General features: G+C 39.4%; 1 protein-coding gene across 1 annotated transcript in view; it reads right to left on the bottom strand.

Moving 5' to 3' along the window:
- Positions 1 to 17,927, bottom strand: part of rab31 (RAB31, member RAS oncogene family) — a 121,874-nt gene that overhangs the window by 79,895 nt on the left and 24,052 nt on the right. Inside the window, exons 2-3 of the mRNA XM_063040708.1 lie at positions 13,317 to 13,396; positions 13,147 to 13,228 (exon numbers count right to left, since the gene is read on the bottom strand). Coding sequence (XP_062896778.1) covers positions 13,147 to 13,228; positions 13,317 to 13,396 — 162 coding nt within the window. The remainder of the gene's footprint in view (positions 1 to 13,146; positions 13,229 to 13,316; positions 13,397 to 17,927) is intronic.

Here is a 17,927-nt window from a genome sequence, read left to right as displayed (position 1 = left end):
CCTCCTTCCTTCCCTTTCTTCTGTCCTCTCCAATCAGATTCCCCCTTCTCCAGCCCTTTATCTCTTTCACCAATCAACTTTCCAGTTGTTTACTTCACCCTCTTCCCTGGTTTCACCTATCATCTACCACCTTGTACTCCTTCCTCCCTTCAACCCACCTTCTTACACTGACTTCTCTTTCTTTCCAAGGTCTCAGCCAAAAATATTGACTTTTCACTCTTTTCCATAGATGCTGCCTGTCCTGCTGTGTGTTGCCATGCCACTCTTCTCATCCCAAAATACACTGGTACAGACTGAACTTTATAAACACAATAGATTCTGTAAATGCTGGAAGAACTGATCAGGGTAGAAATGCTAGACAGAGTGTTTCCTATAGCAGGGGAGTCTAGGACTAGAGGAAATTGCCTCAAAATACAGGGGGTGACCCTTTAGAACAGAGATGAGGAGGAATTTCTTTAGTCAGAAATTGGTGAATCTGTGGAATTTATTGCCATAGATGGCTGTGGAGGCCGACCCATTGGGTATGTTTAAAGCAGTGATAGATTTTTGATTAGTAAAGGTGTCAAAGGTTATGGGGAGAAGGCAGGAGAACAGAGTAGTGAGGGGCAACAAATCAGCCACAATGCAATGGCAGAGCAGACTCGATGGACCGACTGGCCCTCCTCTGCTCCTACGTCTTAAGGTATATCTCAGCAGGTCTGGCAGCATCTATGGAAGGGAATAAACAGTCTGCACTTTGTACATTTGGCTGCAAAGTGAACATAACATATTCAGCAAAATTTGGCAAGTAACCTACTAAATTTACAACTAGTGGCCAGAAATTTATCACCAATACTTTCCAAATAACTCTCAGCACAAATTCTCCAAAGAAAATATTTTATGAAGTCACTCAAGGACAGTGCTACAAGGGTGAGGTGTTGTTGACAAGCACCCCAGATCCTGCAGGATGTCATTGTTACCTGTCTTGCTTTCACTGGTGAGGTCGAGGAAACTCAGAAAAACCCATGCACTTTCAGTTAACATTCCACATTCCCGTTACACTCACTCTCATCAAGTGAATGCCATACTGAAATTGAAAAACAACTCTCCTGAGCTGGGGAAGGAGTTGTGTTTCCTTCAGGAAGCCTGCACACTCAGGTTAAGTGTAGAAGTCTGCAGGTTCTCATCAAGCATCCATAGCATCAGCACTACCAGCACAAAATAACAGAACAGGCCCTTCAGCCCATCACCTTGTGCCAAGCTAATTAAGCTAGTGATGCCTATTTTAACGAATCTCTTCTGCTTGCACGTGGTCCACACATCTCCACTCTGTGTATATTGATGTGCCTCTTTCATATCTGTCTCCAGTACCACCCCAGTAGCCCATTCCAGGCACCAGCACTCCCATCTCCTTTGACCTATCCCCCTCCACCTTAAAGGCATGTCACCTTCTATCAGGTCTTTCTTTAGTACTCCACCACTCTAGAGAAAACAACCCTGGCTTGTCTAACTCTCCTTGTAGCACCTGTCTTCCAATCCGGGGAGAATGCTCTTTGCATGCTCTCCAAAGTCTCCATATCCTTCCTATAACGAGGCAAACAGAACTGGATGTAATATTCCAGATGGTGACCTAGCCAGAATTTTGTTTCATAAAGCTGCTCCATAAATTCCTGACTCTTGAACTTAATGCCTTTACTAACAAAGGCAAGTAAGCTATACGCCATCTATACCACTCTATCAACTTTTGCAGCCACTTCCATGGAATTGTGGAGTTGCACCCCAAATTCCTTCTGCATGGCAATGCTGTTAATCATCCTGCCATTAACTGTGATCTTTTCCAAAGTGCAATGCATCACACTTGGCCAGATTCAACTCCTTCTGCCGTTTCTCTACTCATATCTGCAACTGATTAATATCCTGCTGTGTCCTTTGGCAATCTTCTATACTATCCACAATGCCACCATTCTTCGTACCATCTGCAGGTTTACCAGCCCACCCAAACTCATTTTCATCCAAGTCAGTTATAAGTTTTACACATTTAATGCCTCCCAACCCAATAGCTTCCAAACCCACCACTCACAGTGGGTAAACTTTTCTGCAACCTCACTGCATCAGTTTTTAATTTAATGATGCTGGTATGAACTGGGATTTCATGGCATTAACTGGAAAATGACTTCTATATTCTCTAGTTATAGTTCTGCCCCTAAGCTGATGTTTAAAGATTTTATACTTTTATGAAATACAGAAGTGAATGTTTTAAAATGCTGGTGTAAGTGCTGGTAGACAGTGTCTGCTTACAGGAAGTCCTGACTTCCTCTGTCAGTGCACATCAGGGAGAGATTAATAGGAGCAATGACTTGGCACAAAGATACTTTTCTCTGGGGAGCCACAGATGACTACTGAACCTCATTTCGAAACTGCAAACTCCATGTTCAGATATACACTGTGCCCTGTACAGGTCCTGCATTATCCTCCCACTAACAAGGACAAAATTTCAGTTGTTGAAATGAATCACTGGGAAATATACAACAGCTTTACACTTGAGGACATTAAAGATGAGACAGTTTATAACCTCGATGCCCCACCCCCTAAAGTGGCTAAATTTAACTTTCTGAACACACTCCTCCAACAAGGATCTGGAAACAGTTAACATTTTACAAATGCAAAAGCTTTAAATTATTTTGACAAGTAGATCAAAAATTTAAGTTGTGTGCCCTTCAAAATGTCAAGCATTTACATCCCATTTTTTTTCCCCAGTACAATGCAATTTTGGCTCTATTTTTTTTTGCTGGTTTGTCCTGCTTGAGTTTTATTAACAGGGTTTTGATAAAGCTTATTGACGGTAATGTGGATTCACAGATCGGAATCCAAAACAGTTTGTGATCAGTTTTCTCCTAAGTTACTACTACTTTTAATCGGATCGGCTTGAAATTGGCAAAAACCTATGTAAAAGCATTTTGGATTTTAAACGCAAATGTCTGGCATAGAGTTCCCACAATTTTTTTTGCACTGTTACAAAGCAGGATCAGTTCCAAAATGCTGGCCACGTCTCCATGATGAATCAATCATCTGGAAATGAAAACCAAAAGAATTGTAGTTACTGAAAATCCAAAACAAAAACAGAAAATGTGGGGTAAAATGTGGAGTAGAAGACCTTGCTTTATCAAGGAAGGACAGGATCTTCCGTTAAGCACCTTCAGCTGTATAACACTCCCTTGTACTGTAGCAAAATGTTCAAATCTGCACAGCAACAATTTAGTCAAATCAGGGTGTTCACTGAAAGTTTGTGTGCACTTCATAAAGCTCGGCATTTTGTATTGTAATGGACCATGAAGCCAAAAGTATGAATACCCAAACAGATATATAGTTTACCAGACAAAGGATTGAAATAGACCAAACTTAGTAAAATATTTCCCATTACTGTATTGAATCTTCACCATGGTTATAATTAAAGAAACTGGCATTTTACTTTGGTTTTAAGTACACAAGGTGTCTTCAATAAAGCTTATGGGTTCAAATCCCACTCCAGAAATGATATGTGGATACCACAGAAGATTGTTGTAGGTTACAAGGGGACATTGATAGGATGTAGAACTGGGCTAAGTGGCAGGTAGATTACAATTCACAAAAACTACGAAATCATACCCTTTGGAAGGTTGACCTTGAAGTCACAAAGTTAACGGCATGATACTGAGCAGTGTGGAGGAACAGTGGGATCCTTCAAGTTGCCATGCAAGCCGATAGGTGGTTAAAAAGGCATATGGTGTTAGTTTATTAGTTAGGAGATTGAGTTCAAGAGCCACAAGGTAATATTGCAGTTCTGGTTAGATCACACTTGGAACATTGTATTCAGTTCTGGTGGCCTCATTATAGGAATGGTGAGGAAGCTTTAGAGGGTGCAAAGGAGATATACCAGGATGCTGCCTGGATTAGACAGCATGTCTAATGCGGACAGCTCGAGCAAACTAGGGCTTTACTCTTTAGAGCGAAAGAGGATGAGAAGTGACCTGATATAGATGTACAAGATAATAAGAGGTGTTGATCGAGTGGACAGCCGGAGACCCTCTTCCCCAGGGTGTAAATGGCTAACATGAGGGGGTATAATTTAATTTGATTGGAAGTATAGGGGATGCCAGAGGTACAGTAATAAGTTTGTATATTTTTCTCAGAGTAGTGGGTGCTGGCACATTTAAGAGACTCTTAGGTGGAGATCATACGAAGTGTGTGAAGCGGATACAAAAGTTGCATGGCCAATTTGCTGCACAGGGAGGAATAATATGTGCTTTTGGATTCTGAAAGGGGGGAGAAGGATGAATATAGAAATACGGATTGGAATGATTTATTGGGTAACGATTTAGCTATACAAGACCTTGGTCAGACCTCACTTGGAGTACTGTATTCAGTTCTGGTCACCTTACTACAGGAATACTATATATGCGGATAAAGTATAAAGTATATAGAGAGAGTGCAGAGGAGATCCACAAGGATGTTGCCTGGATTGGAAGGCATACTTTATGAGAATACATTGGGCAAACTTGGCCTTTTCTCCTTGGACCGTCGGAGGATGAAAGGTGACCTGATACAGGTGTACAAGATGATGAGAGGTATTGATCATGTGGATGGCCAGAGGCTTTTTCCCAGGGCTGAAATGGCTAATACGAGGGGGCATAGTTTTAAGGTGCTTGGAAATATGTACCGAGGTGATGTGAGGGGTAAATTTTTCACACAGAGAGTGGTGGGTGCGTGGAATGCACTGCCAGTGGCAGCAGTGGATACAATAGGGTCTTTTAAGAACCTCTTAGATAGGTAGATGGAGCTTAGAAAAATAGAGGGCTATGCGTTAGGGAAATTCTAGGCAGTTTCTAGAGTAGGTTACATGGCCGGCACAACATTGTGGGCCAAAGGGCCTGTAATGTGCTGTAGATTTCTATGTTCTATGACATGGATGATAGAAAAATACAGGACTATGTAGGAGGGAAGGGTTAGATTGACACATAGTTGGCACATAGAGGCTGTACAGTGCTGGATATAAAATACCAGCAGTGGAATTAACCTCTATATTCTGGCTAGTATTTATTCCTCAATCCCTAAAACAGATTTCCTAGTTACTATCAGACAGACGTAGGCATAGTGGTTAGCATAACACTGTTACAGCAGCAGCTGTAAGGTTGGGGTTCAATTTCCACTGCTATGTGTAGAGAGTTTGTACGTTCTCCCCGTGACGGTGTGGGCTTCTTCAGGGTGCTCCGGTTTCCTCCTACGTTCCAAAGCTGTATGTGTCAGGATTAGTCAACTGCAGACATGCCACGTTGGCGCCAGAAGCGTGGCGACACTTGCGGGCTGCCCAGCACAGATCCTTGCAGACTTGATTTGATACAAACTATGTATTGCACTGTATGTTTCCTTGTTTCAATGCACATGTGGAAAAACAAAGCTCGTGTTTAATCTTTCATCAGCCTGATAACAACTAGCATACTAACAAAACAACTTAAGAGATTTTAAATCTTGCATTCTGAGGCTTTATAACGCATTAGTCAGACCACATTTGGAGTACTGTGAGCTGTTTTGGTCCCCTTTTCTAAGAAAGGATGTGTTGGCATTGGAGAGGGTCCAGAGGAGGTTCATGAGAATGGTCCCAGCAGTGAAACGGTTATGAGGAATGTCTGATTGCTGTGGACTTGTACTTGCTACAGTTTAGAAGAATGAGAGAGAGATTTCATTGAAACCTGTCGAATATTGAAAGGATGTGGAGAGGATGTTTCCAGTAGTGGGAGAGGCTAGGCCCAGAGGGCACAGCCTCAAGAGTACGAGGATATCCCTTTAGAAAAGAGATGAGGAACTTATTTAGCCACAGGGTGGTGATTCTATGGAATTCATTGCCATAGATGGCTGTCAACTTCTTTAAAGTGGATATTGATCAGTTTTGATTAGCAAGGCCATCAAAGCTTACGAGGAGGAGGCAGGAGAATGGGGTTGAGAGGGATAATAAATCAGATGTGATCAAAAGGTGGAGCAGACAATGAGCCAAATGGCCTAATTCTGCTTCTGTCTCATATGATACTCACAGGATCTTACTGTGTGCAACAAGACAGTGGTGTTTTCTGCACTTCCCTTCAGCTTTTTGGCTGTAAAGAGCTTTGGAACATCCCAAAAGCTTTGAAAACCATTACATTAATGGAAGTGTCTCATTTCATCTCATGAAGTGATTCTAAGTTTTAACACAATTGGCAAAGGAATTAAAAAGCTTTTGCCAGAAATTACATCATGAAAACTGAACCCTGTTTACAGACATTGCAAGGGAAAAAAAAAATCCAAATTTTGCAAAACTGGCAACAGACAAACAGGAATGCATGTCAGTGGTTTAAGGCCAGCTCATTCAATGTTTTACTTAGGAGCTACCCGCAAAGACAACTCTGACGTTAAATGGAGGAAAACAAAGTCACAATAAACCATGTGGTCTGTCTTTGATTGTGACTCAGATTACAATACACCAAAGATAAATAATAAACAGAATGTCTGTAACAAAACAACTTCAAGATGCAAACAACAGGAATTCTGCAGATGCTGGAAATTCAAGCAACATACATCAAAGTTGCTGGTGAATGCAGCAGGCCAAGCAGCATCTATAGGAAGAGGCGCAGTGGACGTTTCAGGGACGAAGGGTCTCGGCCTGAAACGTCCACTGCGCCTCTTCCTATAGATGCTGCTTGGCCTGCTGCGTTCACCAGCAACTTTGATGTATGTAACTTCAAGATGCAAGTTAGGTTTGGCCTAAGTGTGTGAACTACACTCTCAGTTTTTCTAAGCCCTCAATAGAAGGCTCTTAATAACGCAAAAGATACTTCATTTTAATTTTTCTCAGTACTGCTTTTGAGAAACATTGCTGAGATTTTCTTTTGAGTTGGTTGTTTAGAAATAGTGTTTTGTTTATTTCAATTCAAAATTACTGTATACCCATTGCCTTGCCACAAGAATGGGATAGCACAGATAGTCATTGATTTACAGTAAGAGTCCCATGCAAGGCTCAGTAATAACCTAGAAATTTAAAAAAAATTGTATGCAAGATAGGTTTAGGGCAAGGATGTGACCTACACTTTGTTTTACTAAAACATCAATAGAAGGCACTCCACAGACCAAAAAGTGCTGATTTTTATTTTACCCATTGAAATCTGAGTATTAGCTATTTGGTCATCCTGGTGCAAGTGCTTTTGTTCTACCAGAACCACAAAGAAGAACTGAAAATTTGTGTACCACATTTCTGCAGGAGACCAGCCATGGTTTAAACAAGTTAGATTAATATATGCCTGGAATGCCTTGTTGGAGTGGCAGTGGGGGCAAATCCAATAGAGGCATTTAAGAGGTTCATAGATAGCACAGAATGGTGGGATATGGACATTGTGTAGATAGAAGGGATTAGAAAGTAAAAACTTGGTACAATACCAAAAAAATGCCTTGGAGACTATGGTGCAGGCTGATTACAATGGCCATTTTCGGATGCTTCAGGTGGAACAGGAGAAACTTCCCTTATTAGCGACTTCTGCCCTAAGTTCACAGACAGACGTGATTGCTCTGTCATTATCAGGCGTTGCTTCTACACTTCTGATGGGTAAAAAACTGTACATTCCACACCTGCCCTTACACTTCCTCCCTTACCACCATTCAGGGCTCCAGACAGTCCTTCCAGGTGAGGCGACACTTCACCTGTGAGTCAGCTGGGGTGATATACTGCGTCTGGTGCTCCCAATGTGGCCTTCTATATATTGGCGAGACCCGACGCAGACTGGGAGATCATTTTGCTGAACACCTATGCTCTGTCCGCCAGAGAAAGCAGGATCTCCCAGTGGCTACACATTTTAATTCCACATCCCATTCCCATTCTGATATGTCTATCCACGGTTTCCTCTACTGTAAAGATGAAGCCACACTCAGGTTCGAGGAACAACACCTTATATTCTGTCTGGGTAGCCTCCAACCTGATGGCATGAACACTGACTTCTCTAACTTCCGCTAATGCTCCACCTCCCCCTCGTACCCCATCCATTATTTATTTATATACACACATTCTTTCTCTCTCTCTCCCCTTTTTCTCCCTCTGTCCCTCTGACTATACGCCTTGCCCATCCTCTGAGTTTTCCTTCCCCCCCTTTTCCTTCTCCCTGGGCCTCCTATCCTATGATCCTCTCATATCCCTTTTGCCAATCACCTGTCCAGCTCTTGGCTCCATCCCTCCCCCTCCTGTCTTCTCCTATCATTCTGGATCTCCCCCTCCCCCTCTCAAATCTCTTACTAGCTCTTTCTTCAGTTAGTCCTGACGAAGGGTCTCGGCCCGAAACGTCAACTGTACCTCTTCCTAGAGATGCTGCCTGGCTTGCTGCGTTCACCAGCAACTTTGATGTGTGTTGTTCATTCAACTTTTAAACTCGCTTTGAAATTAATAAATGTGGAGATTCCAACATATAACGTTGGTCAGGAACAGCAAAGGAGAAAATTCTAAAAGACCGTAAACAGTGTCTGCAATCGCTCACAAAGCAACCGTTGAAGCATTGTGTCAAATGTTGCAAGATCTTAGACAAGATTATAAACCAATGGGAAGTGTTAATTTAGAGCTAGTGATTTTATACCCCCTGGTCTTGAATCACTAAGAAGGCATGCCAGCAGCTATACTTCATCTGGAGTCTGAGGAGATTTGCGTCATCACCAAAGACTAGCTAATTTCTACTGAAATATGCAGCATATTCTGTCTGGTCACATCACCGCCTGTTATGGAGGCTCCAATGCACAGGATCAAAAGAGGCTACAGAGGGGTGTACGTCCAGCCAGCTCCATCATGGACACAAGCCACCCCAACATCAAGGACATGTTCAAAAGGGTATGCCTCAAGAAGGAGGCATCCATCATTAATGACCCTCACCACGTGGAGCATGCCCTTTTTTCAATAGTACCATCAGGGAGGAGGCACAGGAGCCTGAAGCCTCACATTCAACATTTCAGGAACAGCTTCTTCCCTCCCACCACCAGATTTCTGAATGAACCACGAACGTTACATCATTATTCCTCTTTTGCATTATTTTTTTATTTTCATTGCCCCTTATGCTAATTTCATACATCTTGCAGTGTACTACTGCCACAAAAACAAGTTTCATGACATAAACCAGTGATAATAAATGTGATTCTGAACAGTTTTTCAAGCTTAAGTATTTTTGTATCACTTTTATTCTGTAATCCCTACTTGATAAACCTCTCTGATCAATACTGAGCAAAGTAACAATTCAATACATTTACAGCTATCAATACTGAATTCACCTCTTAGCAGCTGCACTCACGTGCATTCCTGATTTAAAAACAGAGAATGCAGAAAATGCTCAGTAGATCAGTAGGGTTGGTGAGGGGGGTAGGGGGAAGTGGTGGAAGAAGAGAAAGAAATTCAAAGTTTTATGTCAAAGACTCTTACCAGAACTATAAGTGAGAAGGCATGCATGTTTTATGTCTCAGAGGAGTGAAAGAATGGAGAGAGTAGAAGGACAGTCTGTGATAGGATGCAGACCAAAGTTGTCAAGGTAATAATTACGACAGAATTTTGCTAATGGAGCAAATGATACAGAGACAAATTGAAACATAAAAACTTGAAACCAAGGTACAGCCACCTCTGTGAAAAGGGACTTACTTAATATGTTAAATAACTTCACGTCCCAAGAGTTTAATTGTACCCAGTCTAAGAGTGAAATTGGAACAACATTGGATCCAATGACGTGATCATAGTGGGAATGGGACAGAGAATCTAAGTGACAGCAGCTGGAAGCCTAGCAAGAAACAAACTGCTGGGGAAACTCAGCAGGTCAGGATCTGTGGAGGCAGAGGAATAGTCAATGTTTCCAGTTGAGACTTTGCATCACAGATGGAAGTTCAGAATCATCCTCCCAGACTGAATGAAGGTGTTCTCCAGGTCACTCAACCTGCAATTGGTTTCTCCATTGCAGAGGAGAACACACAGTGAGTAGCAAATGCAATACACTAAACTGAAAATAAATGCAAATGAATCACAGCTTCTTCTGGAAAGATTGTTTGGATCCTGGATGGTAAGAATTGGAGAGGGAAAAGGGCAGGTGTTGCTTTTCCTACGTTACATGGAAAAGTGCCATAAGAATAGGAGTGGTCGATGAGAGTAGAAGGGAGAACAAGGAACTATAGAGAGAAAGGTCTCATTGGAATCCTGAAAGGGGTGGAGAAGGTATGCCTGTTGATGGAATCCCTTAGATGTCCATGGAAATGATCCATTGAATGTGGAGGCTGCTGGAATGGAAGACAAGGACAAGACAAACCATATCCTTGTTCTCATTGCTAGGAAAAAGGGCAGACTATAAACTATTCAAGTTTGCTGATGACACGAAAATACACTGGAGGCAAGCCGCAACAAGGCTACCTGGACTCTGCAACAAATACACGGCTTAAGTGAGTGGGAAAATCTTGGCAAATGAAGATTAATGTGAGGAAGTTTGAGGTCATGTACAGAAGGGGCAGCTGGCAATGCTGGTCTTTGACAGAGCTTAGTGTTTAGAAATAGCTAAGTATTGTTATAACTGTATAGGAAGTAATGAGGTCACATCTGGAGCACCGTGTATAGTGTTGGTCTCTATTTTAAGAAAGAATACACTAGTGCTTGAAGCAATCCAAAAGAGATTCAGTTAGCCAACTCCTGGCATTAGAGGGTTGCCCTATCACAAGTAAACAACTAACAAACATTCTCTGAAGTTAATTTGATGAGGGGTGATCTTAATGTAGGACAGGATTAATACAAGACCCTAAAGGGGCATGGCAATGTAGATGTTAAGGTGCTTCCACTGATGGGGTGCATTCAGAATTTCTTCTTATGGAGGGTAATGAATTCCTGGAATATTCTATGCCCAAAGGGATATGGAATCTAGATCCCATTGTAGGTATTTTTGAGGAACTGAGGACCATCACTGAGGAGCCAAGTCCAAGGGTTGAATAGCCACAATCATATTAAATGGCAGTGCATGTTTAGGGGGCCAAGTAGCCAGTCCCTGCTTTTATTCCTATGACTTCTTTCCTAAACTTTAAGGGATAAAGTCCAAAAGAAGTTGTAAGGAAAAGTCTAGTAACTATATAGGCCAATCAGTTTAATTTCAGTGACAGAAATATTCTCCACGACAAGGTTAATAGCTGTGGATTGTAAAGTGGATTGCTTAAGGCAAAAACATCATAGATTTTCTAAGGATAAATCTAAAGTGGTGTACATAGACTTCTAGAGGGCTTTTGAAAAGGGGCCACATTACAGGCCAGGTTGAACCACACAGCATAGCATGGACACAAAGTTGGTTAAATAATCGGACAAGACAAAGTTGTGGAGAATTGTTCTTTCTTGGACTGAAGGCAAGTAGATAGTGGCACTTGCCCAAGGTCAGTGTTGGGGCCATTGATGGGTTCAATCTCTTTTAATAATTAGATGGGAGAACAAGCCACAACTTCTAACTTTGCAAGCAACAGAAAACGTTGTAGTGGTATGAATTGTGACAAGAGGATAGTGATAAATTGCAACCAGATATAAAGAGGCTGTTCGAACATGTAGGAACACAAAAAATGAAGTTTAATGCTGAGAAATGGGAGAAGATGCAAGGAAAAAGGAATTAAAAGTGAAAAGAGGAAAAAGATTTTATGCGGTACGTAGCTGGATCCCTTGTGACTTTCAAAGGGAATAAGATAAATACAATTTCATGCCTCAAAAGTCGGAAAGGAAGGATGGATAGAACCAGTGAGCTGCTTTGACAGAGAGTTAATGCAGACATAATGGGCTGAATAACCTCCAGCTATAACCATTCTATGATAATACTTCTTATTCACTTTTTTGTTACCCTGCCCTTTATTGGTCTTCGTAAATATTGCCAGATATAAACTATAACAAATATCAGTTGAAAATGTGCCAAGGGTGACTTCTATAGTCACTCAGTCAACACATATCACTTAAATCTTGTACTTTCTAGGATCCTATTTCTTGGACCTTCCCACACACTAAGTGTCCACCAGTTTCCCCTGCATCGCACATGAGAAGGAGACTAGTCAGCCAATCGGGTCCTTGCTGGTTCCCAAATGAGCAATCCTATCAGTCCCATTTGCCCTCTTAATTCATTCCCTTTTTTGTAAAAAACTTAAATGCCTATTAATTCCCTCTTAATATGCCTGTCACTTACTTACACAAAGAATTAATTTAAACACCAGCCAATTATCTACCAGCACATATTTGGGGAGAAAGTGGTTACAACCCACATCCCCCCACTAGGAGAAAGCCATTTGTCATAGTGAGAACATGCAAACTCCACACAGACAGTACTAGAGTTCAGGATCAGGCCTGTTGATTGGAACTGTGTGGCAGCAGTACAATGTGCCACGCCACTGTGCCAACTGCCAACCCAACAGCGATTTACACCCAAAAACATTTCAAAGCCTCTAAGTTGCTCTGGAATGTGTTGAAAAAGCTCAGCTTCTCTATGCAACTAGGAACATGCCAAGGTAAATGTATACTTAACTATTCTGATTCATGATTACATCAACAGTTATGCACCACTAGAAATGCAAACAAGACTACCATCAAACCAACCTGACTGCAAAGTGGGTAAACAAAGCTGAGCTATCTGGAAAACTTTGCAACTGTTTAACAAGGGCAAGCAACGTAAGTAGGGTGTCTCCCAAATTGTGAGACCAATTAAAACAAGGCACTCTTCCAAAAAAAAATGTCATCATGCTCGCTGTAAAATTTATTTCAGTAATTAAATCAGTGGCCAAAAATCTAAGCTTGATTGTGAGTTCTACATTCCTTGCCAAGGGAATCCACTCACCAGGAACAAAGCCACATAATGTTGATCCTTCAGTGTTGATGAAAAGGATAGAGCCATTCATTTACAACTTTCGCCAGGGTAAGAGACCAGCACCAAAAAGAATACCTTGCAGTGAAATTAAAGCTCTCACATTAGCTCAAATATGAAGCTTAAGCCTTCATCTGAAGTAAATGTTGATGTTATTGCATCAACTATTCTTACAATCCCAAAGCCTAACCTACTAATCCATAGCCAGATTTCCTTGGGCCACAGTGAAAATAAGACTTTATATATTGTTTTTCCCAACCACAAGCAGAAAATATCTACAATTACATACCCGCTCTTGTCCAGCTGTATCCCAAATCAAAAACTTATGGAGCTCATTTCCACAGCTCACAGTCTTAGTCATGAAGGACGCACTGTAAAGATCAAACAAGTCAGTTCAACAATAAAATAGGATCTCAAGTCCAGGAATGTGATAAACTCCATAAATTCATCTATACTCACCCAATTGTAGGCAGAGTATTAACATCGAAGGTGTCTTGGACGAATCGACACACTATACTCGACTTCCCAACCCCCGTATCCTAAAATCATGTAAACAGACAGAAATTCAGTGATGAGATCAGAGGAATATTCAAAAAATTCATAAAGATATAAGGGTTGAATATCCCTTATCCAAAATTCCAAAATCCATATAGCCTCTGCTGAAATCTGAAATTTTTTTTGAGCACTAACATGACATCACAAATGGAAAATTCCTCAAGGTACTGAGTAGGTGCCATGAGATGCGCAAGCCTCTGTGTACCACAGAGTTCTGAGAAGTGACCTTACATTTGTAATGAGCAGAAGTTAATGAAAAAATACTGCATCAAGCAAAAAGTGAAGATCTCAACTGGGTATTGAAAGAGTAGATTCGTCAGTGTTAAAGTGAACACATGCTGCTTAACGGCGTACTGATCATGAAGCAGCCAAAGATCTATCATAATGAACTGCAAATTGAAGGTAATAGTAAATATTCAGCAGGGTGTCTGCAGAAGTTTAAGAAAAGGTATGGCATTAAATTGTTGAAGATTTGTGGTGATAAAGCGTCTGCTGACCACGAAATAGCAGAGAAATTTATTGATGAGTTCGCCAAGATCGTCACTGATGAAAATCAAACAGGCTGAACAGCTGCTTTGGTACATATGTGTGTTGAACAACTATAAGACAAAGACTGCTTACAGATAGCACATAAATTCAGAGTCAGAAATGATGGTAATTCCAAGTTATCTCAACATACTCTATATTCCAAAATCCGAAACACTTCCAGCCCCCAGCATTTTGGATAAGAGGTGCTTAACCTTGCATTTTTTAAAAATTAGCTCACTATGTATATATAGTGAATGAATGTAAGCAATGAAAAGCAAAACATGATAAAGGCACTGGACCTGATGATGAAATTTCAGTGGAAATGATAGAAGCCCTAGAAGACCTGGGCATAGATATTCTTTTTTAACTGTTTAATGGCATATATGAGCCTGATGATCTCTTGAAATCAGTATTTATAACTCTGCCAAAAATTCCTGCAACCATTGACTGTGAAAGTTATAGAACAATCAATCTTATGAGTCACATAATAAAGATTTTGTTGAGAATTGTCCTGAGTCGAATTAAAAACAAGTTGAGGCCAGAAACTTCTAAACTGCAATATGGGTTTATTGAGGATAGAGAACCTAGGAATGCAATTTTCAAACTACGAATGCTTTCAGAAGGGGCAACTGAATATCAAAATGATGTCTTTTTATGTTTTATTGATTTCACTAAAGCATTCGACAAAGTGCAACATGAAAAATTATTTCAAATTCTTGCTAAACTAAACATTGATTGAAGGGACCAACAACTGCTTCAAAATTGATATTGGAATCAAACGGCAGCGGTAAAAATTGATGATAATATAAGCAGTTGGACTAAAATTCAGAGGAGTTAGACAGGGATGTGTTGCCTCACCAGAATTATTTAATATCTATAGTGAAATGATTCTCAGAGAAATGGAAGACCTAGATGGGATAAAAATTGGAAGCGTTAACATCAACAATATAAGATATGCAGACGATACCACCCTAATAGCAAGTGCTGCAGAAGACCTACAAATCCTCCTAGACAAAGTAGTACAAACAAGTGCAGATTTTGGTCTAACCATCAACTGTAAAAAAAAAACCAAATGTCTGGCAATATCAAAACAGCAGGATACTCCCAACTGCCAATTGTACATCGGTAACCAAGAGATTGAACAAAAGAGCAGCTTTAATTACCTTGGTAGCTTTATATCACAAGATGCTAGAAGTAGAGTAGAAATAAGAAGAAGAATTGTCATTGCCAAAACCAACTTCCAAAAAATGAAACCCATTTTTACCAACAGACACATTTCTATGACAAGGCTTAGGCTACTGAAATGTTACATCTGGTCAATCTTGCTGTATGCTTCTGAAACATGGACTGTAACACCAGAACTCCTTTCTTTCTTTTTAAATCTTTTTATTGAGTAAGTATACAAAAAAGGTAAGCCATATAAACATTAATACAATGTTAAAGTATAATAAAATTCCAAAAGATAACAATACCAAAAAGAAAATACTACAAACAATGTAATTTAAGCATAAGAAAGCAAGATAACATAATAGTATACTAGATTTTATATATATCAATGGAAAAAAAAAGAAAAAAAAAAAAAACCCACCGTGCAACTAACTAAAAGCAAAGCAAAGCAATGGGCTAACTTGAAACCAAACAGAGTTAAACTTAAAATCACGTCCTCAATCCCGACCTCCATTAAAACAGTGAAAAAAAAACAAGAAGGGTAAATATTACATTAAATGAAAATATCGAATAAAAGGTCCCCAAATCTGTTCAAATTTAAATGAAGAATCATAAAGATTACTTCTAATTTTCTCCAGATTCAAACATAAAATCGTCTGAGAAAACCAAAAAAAGGTAGTTGGAGCATTAAGCTCTTTCCAATGTTGTAAAATACATCTTTTCGCCATTAAAGTAAGAAATGCAATCATTCTACGGGCTGAAGGGGAAAGATTACTAGAAATTTTAGGTAGTCCAAAGATAGCAGTAATAGGGTGAGGAGAGATATCTATATTTAATACCTTAGAAATAATATTGAAAATATCTCTCCAAAAAGTTTCCAAAGTAGGGCAAGACCAAAACATATGAGTTAAAGAGGCTATCTGCCCCGAACATCTATCACAGAAAGGATTAATATGCGAGTAAAAACGCGCTAACTTATCTTTGGACATATGTGCTCTATGAACCACTTTAAATTGAATTAGGGAATGTTTAGCACAAATAGAGGAAGTATTAACTAATTGTAAAATCTGCCCCCAATCATCCACAGAAATGGTAAGCCCCAATTCCTGTTCCCAATCTACCCTAATCTTATCAAATGGAGCTTTCCTAAGTTTCATAATAATATTATAAATCATAGCCGATGCACCTTTCTGACATGGATTAAGGTTAATTATCGAATCTAAAATATATATAGGAGGAAGCATTGGAAAGGAAGAAAGTATAGTACTTAGGAAATTTCTAACTTGTAAATATCTAAAAAAATGTATTCTTGATAAGTTATATTTATTAGATAATTGTTCAAAAGACATAAGGGAACCATCTAAAAATAAATCCAAAAACCGTAAAATACCCTTAGTCTTCCAAGTTTGAAAAGCGCGATCCGTAAAAGAGGGAGGAAAAAATATGTTACCTAAAATAGGAATCGCTAACCCGAATTGATTAAGATCAAAAAATTTTCTGAATTGAAACCAAATGCGCAAAGCATATTTAACTATCGGGTTAGAGACCTGCTTAAGGCGTTTCGAATCAAAAGGAAGAGAGGAACCTAAAATAGAACCAAGTGTATAACCCTGAACAGATTGTAATTCCAATGCTACCCATTTAGGAATAGATAGTATGTCCCGGTCAAGTAACCAAAATTTCATATGTCGAATATTAATAGCCCAATAATAAAATCTAAAGTTAGGTAATGCTAAACCTCCATCTCTCTTAGCTTTCTGTAAATGTATTTTACCCAGTCTCGGATTCTTATTCTGCCAAATAAATGAAGAAATTTTAGAGTCAACTTTATCAAAAAAAGATTTAGGAACGAAAATTGGTAATGCCTGAAACACATATAAAAATTTTGGCAAAAAAAACATCTTAACTGCATTAATACGACCAATCAAAGTTAAATATAAGGGAAACCATTTAGATGAAAGTTGAGTAATATGGTCTATTAATGGTAAAAAGTTAGTCTTAAATAAATCTTTATGTTTACAAGTAATTTTAATCCCAAGATATGAAAAGTAATTATTAATCAATTTAAATGGAAATTTATAATATAAGGGAAGATGTTTATTAATCGGAAAAAGTTCACTCTTACTAAGATTTAATTTATAACCTGAGAAAAGACCAAATTGTGCTAATAACTCTAAAACAGCAGGAATGGATCTCTCAGGATTAGAAATATATAAAAGTAAATCATCAGCATAGAGTGATAATTTATGGGACTTTAATCCCCGAGTTATCCCAGTAATATTTGAAGATTCTCGAATAGCAATTGCAAGAGGTTCTAATGCAATATCAAATAATAGGGGACTAAGAGGACAGCCTTGTCGAGTACCACGAAAGAGAGGAAAAAAAGGTGAGTTTAAGGAGTTAGTACGAACCGAGGCTACAGGGGAGTGATATAACAGTTTAATCCAGGATATAAATTTCAAGCTAAAATTAAACATTTCAAGCACCTTAAATAAATAAGGCCATTCTACTCTATCAAAAGCTTTCTCGGCATCTAAAGAAATAACACACTCAGGAACATTTTGTGAGGGAGTATAAACGATATTTAACAATGTACGAATATTATAAAAAGAGTAACGACCTTTAATAAAACCCGTTTGGTCTTCCGAAATAATAGAAGGAAGTACTTTTTCTAGTCTATTTGCTAATAACTTAGAAAAAACTTTAGAATCAACATTTAATAAAGATATTGGTCTATAAGATGCACATTGAGCAGGGTCTTTATCCTTCTTTAGTATTAAAGAAATTGATGCTCTATTAAAAGATTCCGGAAGTTTACCA

This window comes from Mobula hypostoma, chromosome 1 (assembly GCF_963921235.1).
Source record: "Mobula hypostoma chromosome 1, sMobHyp1.1, whole genome shotgun sequence".
Lineage (NCBI taxonomy): Eukaryota > Metazoa > Chordata > Chondrichthyes > Myliobatiformes > Myliobatidae > Mobula > Mobula hypostoma.
Note: the sequence above shows the minus strand (reverse complement) of the source record. Positions and strands in the feature narration are given on the sequence as shown.